This window comes from Atta cephalotes (genome assembly GCF_000143395.1).
Source record: "Atta cephalotes unplaced genomic scaffold scaffold00041, whole genome shotgun sequence".
Lineage (NCBI taxonomy): Eukaryota > Metazoa > Arthropoda > Insecta > Hymenoptera > Formicidae > Atta > Atta cephalotes.
Window position 1 is genome coordinate 1552460 of NW_012130105.1, and position 9094 is coordinate 1561553.

The window sequence follows — 9094 nt, forward strand, 5'->3', positions numbered from 1 at the left end:
TGACAAATTTAATCTTTTAAATTTTCTCGAATTATATCATGTAAGTCCTATACGAAATTAGTTAGATATTATTTTTAAATGATTATTTTAGATTATTTTGGAATCTCAAATATGTTATAAAATATACAATAAACAGTAATTTTAAAATATCCATTTTAAAATTATTATTTTTATTTATAATGTAATATTATATAGGTATATTATATCTATACATAATTATATAAATAAAATTAACATTATGCTAAATTTTATAAATATTTTATATTTACATACATATTTAAAATTATAACAATGTAATGAAAGATAATAACTAATCGTAAATTTCAACGTGCGCAAATTTCAACGTGATCTAATAAGCGTGACGGAAAACGCGGCTATCAGCCATTTTAATATTTTTAAAGTTGTAACATTTTAATATTTTTTAAGTTGCAACAGAAAAGTTCCATGATAGATTGCACTATTGTTTTCACATCGAGCCACGCTGAAAGAATCGAATGAAAATTTCCGCGAGATAACGGCAGGATCTGTTATCACGAACTTTCCGTATTTATAAACGCAAGCTTTTTACGGGAGAATTGCATGACAAGCGGTGCATGTTCGCTAAAAATAGTGATCGTATTTGCGTTCCTGTGCGATCAAAGAACTCCTACACCCCGGTCGTTGATGAGTTTTCCTCCCCCGTGCGATCGATGGTGAACGGATGACCGGCTTTTTGCGGAAAGTCAATAATTAAAAATCTGTCGCTTCGATGATGAAATCTGCCTCGCTCGGCAGATTTTGTTTCTCTCGCAAGACCTGTGCATGTCTTTCGCGGCGCGGCTTCGAGATGGTCCCCATCGTTTCGCGATTCCCTGTTAATTATTTGATTTTTTTTACTGTTACTGTTCGTTCTTTGGCGCGAATATTAACACATTGTCTAGCGAGTTTTGCATGACTCACTATGTCACATTGTGTAATAGAATTTTCGTTATCATATTCTCTAAAATTTGTAGAGTCAGTGTCACTATGAAAAGTGAAATTACACTCTTAAAGATTGAAAATTGTGTCACTCTTTTTTAAGGCTAGCTCAATTTTCGCTCTTTAGAGTGAGATTTTATCTCAAAAAATTTGGAAAGTAAACACATGTAATGATGTGATATTCAAATTGTATAACATGGTTATATTATACAATATGTATAACAATATGTATAACAATATGTATATCTCTTTTGATTAGCATACTTTTTATCGTTATATTGTTGTTTATATCATTTAAAATTCGCTATCAAATAATTAAATTACATTAATTTTTTAATTTTTATAAGCATTAAAAAAAATTTTATCAATTACGAATGACCATCATGGCAATGAACGTGTTAATGAGCATTCTTGACCAAGAGCAATATTGATCACGGTCGTCAAATCGAGCATCGAGCTCTTATCGTGAACGACGACGGTTCCACATCGGAAATCACTTCTATCCGAGTTACGCATTGTATGAGAAAAAAATCGCATAGCTGGATATCTCCTCTTATCGCACATTGAAAAAAAATGGTTGCAGTATGATCTATAATTCTTGATGGCAGCTACATATTTACAGTTGTTTAACTAAGTAAATTATAGCTGATTCAATTGCATTACGATTATCACGAATGGTATACATTTATATAATTATATCATGAAAATGATTATATCCCTATTTTTCTTTTATTTCTTATTTTCTTTTACATCTTTTTTTTCTTTTCTTATATTTCTTATTTTTTATCGTTATCATGTAAATAGTAAGCGAATATTCAAGAAATATTATAGTTATAATTACAATTGCATTTATTACATGAAAATTTATTTAAAATCATTTATTTTATTTGTGATACATAAATCTTGATATTTTACTATGTTGATATTTGAAATTATTATGGTTTATAATACATTTTTTTATAATACAACTTTTTTATGATACAACTATAAATATAAGATTATTATTACTTAATATTTTTTTATATTATTATATTAATAATTGTAAAAATGGATTTCTTAACCATAATTATTTTAATATTTGTACACAAATTAGTATTAGTCATACATAAATACAAACATTTTTCTCTTGTCACCGAATGCACCGAATCTTACACTAATATTTGCGTGCAGATAATGTTTACAGCGATATAAAATTATTGATCAAATGATAACAGTATAAATTATTATTTCTGCATTGTGAGTTTATCAGTCATTTTATCCTTTTATTTTTTTATCGTTTTATGACAGAAAAATCTCATTGCGCTTTATCTAAGACAACTACGTTTGAAATACGAGTCGATAATACGGCATATATGTCAATGCGCAGTTTATTACACGCTTCTTCATATTTCTTAAGTCGCGGAATAAATTTTGTAAGCAGAAATCGCGCGCGTCGTGCAATTTCCTAATGCGCCGCTAATAATTCCAATTTTAAGATTGAAATACGCCTGGCTGATTTATAACGCACTGAATATCGCATGCATAAATTGTTCTCGTGACAAAATATTATTACAATGTTTTCCTATCGAAGGTCGAACCATACAATGGTTTCCTAATTATGTATAAAACTCTAAGGAAAAACAAGAAACGAATTTTTTTTATTTATCGTTACACTAAGAAAAGTAGTCTGTCAACAAGAAATACAAATATTACCCAATTTCTTCTCTAGATAATCTTATCCAAGAAATATCTTTCAGATTACAATGGAGATATCCTCTGGATAAAGATTATCCGCAACTTATCTGGAAATGAAGAAATTGAACATAAAACATTCTAATCATACACTAAAAAAATCAATGTAGATTTAACATCATATCTATATATTTCTCACCACGTTCATGTTAATATTAAACCATGATAACATTGTTTTAATTAATATTTAGTAGTAATAATTAATATTAACACACATTTTAATTAATATTAAAACGTGTTACTATTTTAATTAATATTTGATAATAATAATTAATAACATTAATATCAGCAGGGATTTAAAACCCCTGATGTTTCATGATATCAATACCATTATGATTTGAGTTTAAAACCCATGTTAAATCCACACCATAATGTTAATATTAACACATTGAAAATTATTGTATATAGACACTGCATGATGTTAAATTCACACTGATATTTTTTAAAGTGCGTGAAACAGATTTCTAGTTATTGTAATTAAATTTCTGGTTATCTAAATTTGATAGATTTAATTGTGTTTATATACTGTAAGTTTGTTCTTTCTGATTTAATTTACTAGAATTCCAACGAAACTTTTTCCAGTGTAATCGTAAATGAGATTGTCTCGGAATTTTCTCCGAAAGGAAAATCAATTGAAAAATTCTCAATCCAAGAGACACGCAAAAGGAGAATCCCCGTCTTCCTGCGTGAAAGTCATCGAATTATCAACGGTGACTCGTAAGTCCCGTTCGTTGCTGTAGAGTTGACGCAAGATCGGTCACGAGGAGGAGACCAACGACTCGCTTCTTATTATCTACTTGTTCTTTCCGTCTTTCGATAATGACTGTCCTGTCGTTCCCTCTCGATTTCACTCGCCGTTTGCTCGCTCAAATCACGGGATGCACGCGGTCCCGCGGAAGGAATCCGTCGTTGCTCAATTTGGACCGCCCGATTCAACGACGCAAAGAACTCTAGTTGCAACACTTCACGTTGACGGGGAGGAAGATGCGAGATAAGGGGAAAGTCGTCCTCGTCGATGCAGTATACGCGCTATAAACTGGATCGTGAGATAAACAAGAGATCCAACAACAGATATGCAGCTATTGCTGTTGAAGCGAGATGAAACGGGGCGGAGCAACGTGTATCTATTTGCAGCGCTGCCATAGCATTTGAAATTGTATAGCAATTATTTAATAGCGTTATAAAATTGCTGGCTTATTTGTGTAACATAATTCTATGTGTTAAATATTAATTAAATATATTTTATGGATTACGTCAATATAGTTGGGATATAATATTTGTATAATTTAAGTTCTCTTATACAAGTCGGAATAAGGAACTTGATTTTAAATAGCAAAAAGACAGATTAATTAAAGAATAATTAAAGGTAATGGCGCGGTAATTAATGTGCAAAAAAATTGCCAATAAAGAATATATTTATTTTATAATTGTAGCCATCGGAAAAATCGATGCTAATAATTCTGTTGGCTACAATTATGAAGTAAATATATTCTTTACTAGAAATTTTTTGCGCATTAATTACCGCACCATTACCCAGTTGTCCTTTAATCTATTTTTTATTGTTTCAATGTTCAGGGCCATTTATAAATTTGCTTTTTTGCTTTTAAATGCTCGATTACCTCTTCAGAGAGAATTAAGATAAATAATCAAGCTCAATAGATTTCATTGACTTAATTTATGTTTTCAAAGACGATTAAATTTACAATTACAAAACAGATGTCAATAGTGCAGATGTATACTTTTCATATTTATTTACCAACATAGATTGACTTTAATTTCGGTTTAATTTAATCTTTATCTTTTTCTAATTTTTGGACCAATGTAGATTAACTTTAATTCTTGATCCAACTTATAATATATCAATATATAACTTCTAATGCTTAGAACTAGAAAAAGATGAAAAGAATTAGTTGAACCAAGATTAAAATTAAACTAGACTGGTAAAAACGGGCATTAGAAAGAGAGTAAAAAATAAGTTAAACCAGGATTAAAATTAATCTACATTGGTAGAAACGAACATTAATCTTGTTTCCTGAGGGAGGACTATTGAAATCATTTAACGAGCGCCTAATAATACATGCACTCGCGTGTGTATGTTAAAATTACGGAATAACTCACGAAGTAATTTGTAGCGACCTCCGTCATAATCAAAGGTTCCCTTCCACTCACGTTTCAGGTGCTGCACGCAACCGAGCCTCGGTCGACAGCCTCCGAGGAACCATGAGCAGGTCTTGATCACCAATCAGTTGTGGACCGCGAAGAGATGGACGCGGCAGGTCGACGCCAGCAAGAGAATCGTAGACTCAAGCATTGATAACGACAGTGGAGGAAATTGACATCGTCATCAGGTAGGATTCTCTCTTAGAGGATCCTCCTTCCCGACTCTCTTCGCGTTTCTTCATCACCTCGATCGGACCTGGAGGATGAGCATCGTAGCCATCGCTCGCAGAAACTGGGCGCTGCGCCTCTCGGTGGTGCTGAACGTGTGCGTGCTACTGTATGTGTGCGCTCACATCGGCTCATCAGGACCGTGGATCGAGGAACCTCCGACCAACTGGGCGGCGGCAGCGCCGCTTCAGGCGGATACCTATGGAAATGGCCTAAACGATCTCGTAAATGGCACTCAGAAAGGCGCCGCAGCTGGCGCATCATTCTCCTCGTCGTCGTCGTCAGCCGCTCTCGTCGGCGCCACAAATAATGCGGCGCCGACAAACAACGGTGGCGCTGGCCGTTCTCTCGGGATTAGCCTCGTCACTACGACGCCTCCCAATAGGGCCAAGGCCGAGGCTCTTGATAAGCCGCAGGAATACTCGCGTAATCAGACGGTACTCCTTCCGTTTTAGATTGCTTCTTCGTTTTATCTTTTGTTTTTCCTGATCCCTCTTTTCATCTTGAATGGCTTCTTGATGTTTAGATTAATTGCTAAATACGATTGCTAGATATAACTTATGATAGTGAAATGAAGATATAATCGAGAATTAACAGGAATTAGGAGACTACATATTGTAATTAATTTGAATGATAGGGATTGAAATACATCCGCATTAGTATCATCCTCATTGGAATATTAACATTAGAACCGTCGATAGTGCCATTTTGGCTCCAATAATCATTTCAATTTGTTTATTTTTTGTAAACTGGGATGAAGCTAAGGAATCTCATTGTGATATTGGATGATTGGCACCATGGTTGATGCACTACTTATACTAAATTAGAATTATATTGATACTGTTGAGAATGACTTGAAGTAAGTCGAAACGCGTACGGATTTTATATCAACTTTTTATATTTTTGTACTTTATATTAAAAATGGACACATAAACATTTCCATTATTATATTTGCGCAACGATTACCGTGCTGACTTCTACTTCTCCTTACTTGAGTCTTTATATTGTTAAACATCAAGAAGTCCTTCGACATTAATTATTCTTATTATTGTTCATTTTTTTGTGTTAAATATACAGAATATTGAAAATATATAAACATTATAAAATCCTAATAATTTTAATAATATATAAATTAAATTAAAGTAATTTTACTTTTTACCATAAATAATATCAAAATTTGATAATTTGGCACCTTCGGCAATTTATCGGAATATCATCGGCGGTTAATGAGTTCTAATGTTAATGAGGTATATTATTTTTGTATCTAAGCTCGTAGAATGTTAATGAGGTATATTATTTTTGTATCTAAGCTCGTAGAAAGTGATATCAGTTTGAACGAATCGGGATGTCATAGAAGAATTCAGGTTGGTAGGCGATCGCCGTTGCGCTATTCTTGGTATTTCCGCTGCTTTTCATGTAAATGCAAATTTCCCCCTCAAATAGTGATTAAAGCGACTCTCTCTTTTTCTCGTTCTCGTCTAGGTGAGGAACAACACGACGAACGTCGCGCGCGAACCAATGAGCCTGAGGGAAGCCGTGGCCTGCAATGAGAAATCAACAGAGCCTAGACGGGCACAGCGCGGCGATTACTGGGTGCTGTACAATTATGTGCCGATGAGCATGGCGGTGAAATGTTGGGAGAGCGTGACATATACCACGCACGCTGACTACACGTTCCTCGACAATCTGGAGCCGCTGCTGGAGCGCTGGCGAGCGCCGATATCGATCGCTATGCACGCACCCGGCACCGACTTCCCGGCGACCCTCGACGCCATCAGGTACTCGAGGAACTGTGGCAGCCCCTTGGTCTCGCAACTGGTGACCTTTCACGTCTTCTTCAGCAGTAAACACGTGCCAAAAGTGGTAAATAGACGGCCCGATGATCCAAGACTATCCCTCAAGTCTCACCAGCTTGTTCCTGAGTTCCTCTCGAGTTACAGATACATCGCGAATACGAACATCTGGCGAATGTCCTAACTTGATATAACGATTGAACATTCATTCCTGTTAATCGCTTCAGCCTGTTACTGAATGCCCCGCGTGTTTACTAAATCCTTCTTGTATCCTGCATAGTGAATCTAATCACTTCTTGCAAGTATCGAGTATGGTAATATAACATGTTGACTTTATTATTCTAATTTGTGCCCGTTTCTACTGATGTAGATTAACTTTAATCTCGATTCAATTTTGTCTTTTTTCAATTCTTAGAACTAATAATAAAAATATGAACGGTAAGATGCGGTTTCTTCCAATGTAAGATTCATTTTAATCTCGATTTAACTGTTTATCTTTCTCTTAGTATTATAGAAAAAGATAAAGAGTAAATTGAACCAAGATGAAAGTTAATCTACATTGATGGAAACAGGCATTAAAATCAGAAGACTCGAAAGCCTACGATTAATTTGTTACGCACGAAACAATTATTAATTTTATAATTGCTATTATTTATTTTAATTAATTAATTAATTACATTTATATTTTTGTGAAATTGCAAAAATATTTATTTACATTGAATTAAAAATTTTTTTTTACATTTTTTGTGGCAATCTTTTTTTTATCGGAAAACTAGGATTCTTTTTTTCCATATTGTTTTCTCTGCAAGTGTTGATTATTTCATATAAAAATCGATTAATTATACACCCATTAATGCCGCTAATGAGCAATACGTTAAATTAATTAGAAATTCGATATCAAATGTTACGTTCTCCCACGATAATTTGTTTTCCTCCAATTTAGTGCGTGCTTGAATCCATCTTATGCATATGCAATTCGTTTGCGAAGGGTATTTAGCTCGTATCACGAATTGCAATTGTTCGTTGCCGTTATTACTGTCTATTTGTATTGTAACGAGTACCTCGGATCTAGTGGATACGTATATCTGGATATTGTAAAATAAAATAACCTCGCAGTTTCGTTTGTGAAGAATGAAATTCGCGTTTTGCAAACGACTCTTTAACGTAATCGCGATTACAATCAGAAACCGCGTGTCTTGCATACTTGAATATCCCGTCGTTCATCATTAAATTCCTTCCCTTGAATTATATGTATATCTGGATTCTTTCTATCTTTCGCATTCCATAATCCAATCGACAATATTAAGCCACATAAAAAAATATGCAATATATTTTAAATTTAATTTAAACAATTAAGAAAAAAGTCCTATATTATCGTGACTAGATTTTAATACCTAATAACGTGCGACTGTAGAAGTCTTTTTCCTTAATTGTATGATTTATTCATATAACGATCTTATATGAATAATATATATAATATTGAATTTATTATTATGTATGTATATTTTAAACTTGGTTTATGTGGCTTAATCTTTGAATTACATATAGAAACCTATAATCAAAGGTCGTCATTATAGTTTCTATAGTCAAAGGACTTCATGTCAATTGCTATTGAATATATACGCGACGTGTATATATTTTATATGTATATATATTTATATGTATATTATCAGAATCGCCGCAAGCAAGTTGTATACTGTACAAAGCTATATTAACAATGAGGGCGTCAAATTAAATTTTAATTCTCCATCTACAATTATATTCTTGTTCTTTCCGTCTGCAATCTAGATTTTTTGTCCAGCCCAATTTTTTTTATTGTTGTAGAAAAATTTCAAAAAATGTAGAAAATTTTATTATTTTTCAATATCTTTTCTTCAAAATTTCTATCAATAATATATTTTAGGAAGCGGAAAACCGGATTCTATCCTCCTTTATTTCGGAGAAATTTGAATGAAATTTTATTTGTGTCAGAAAAGACTCAGGTTACAAAAGAAGGATTAAAAATCAATTCTCCATTTCTAACACCAATTGTGCACGCTTCTGTCAGATTTAATTTCTTCCGAAATGTGTACTGTATATTAATTTAGAGAACTCAAAGTCTAATCACAAAATCTAAAACTATCAATCGGAACAGATAATTGTTTGTTTGTTCGATGCTATTAAAATTTGTTAAAACATACAAGACCATATATATATATATATATATATATATATATATATATATA

At 33.0% G+C, this 9094-nt stretch overlaps 1 protein-coding gene across 1 annotated transcript in view; it reads left to right on the forward strand.

The window, feature by feature from the left end:
- Nucleotides 1-5111: 5111 nt before the first annotated feature.
- Nucleotides 5112-9094, forward strand: part of LOC105622192 (beta-1,4-glucuronyltransferase 1) — a 7082-nt gene continuing 3099 nt past the window's right edge. Inside the window, exons 1-2 of the mRNA XM_012203619.1 lie at nt 5112-5513; nt 6559-6939. Coding sequence (XP_012059009.1) covers nt 5112-5513; nt 6559-6939 — 783 coding nt within the window. The remainder of the gene's footprint in view (nt 5514-6558; nt 6940-9094) is intronic.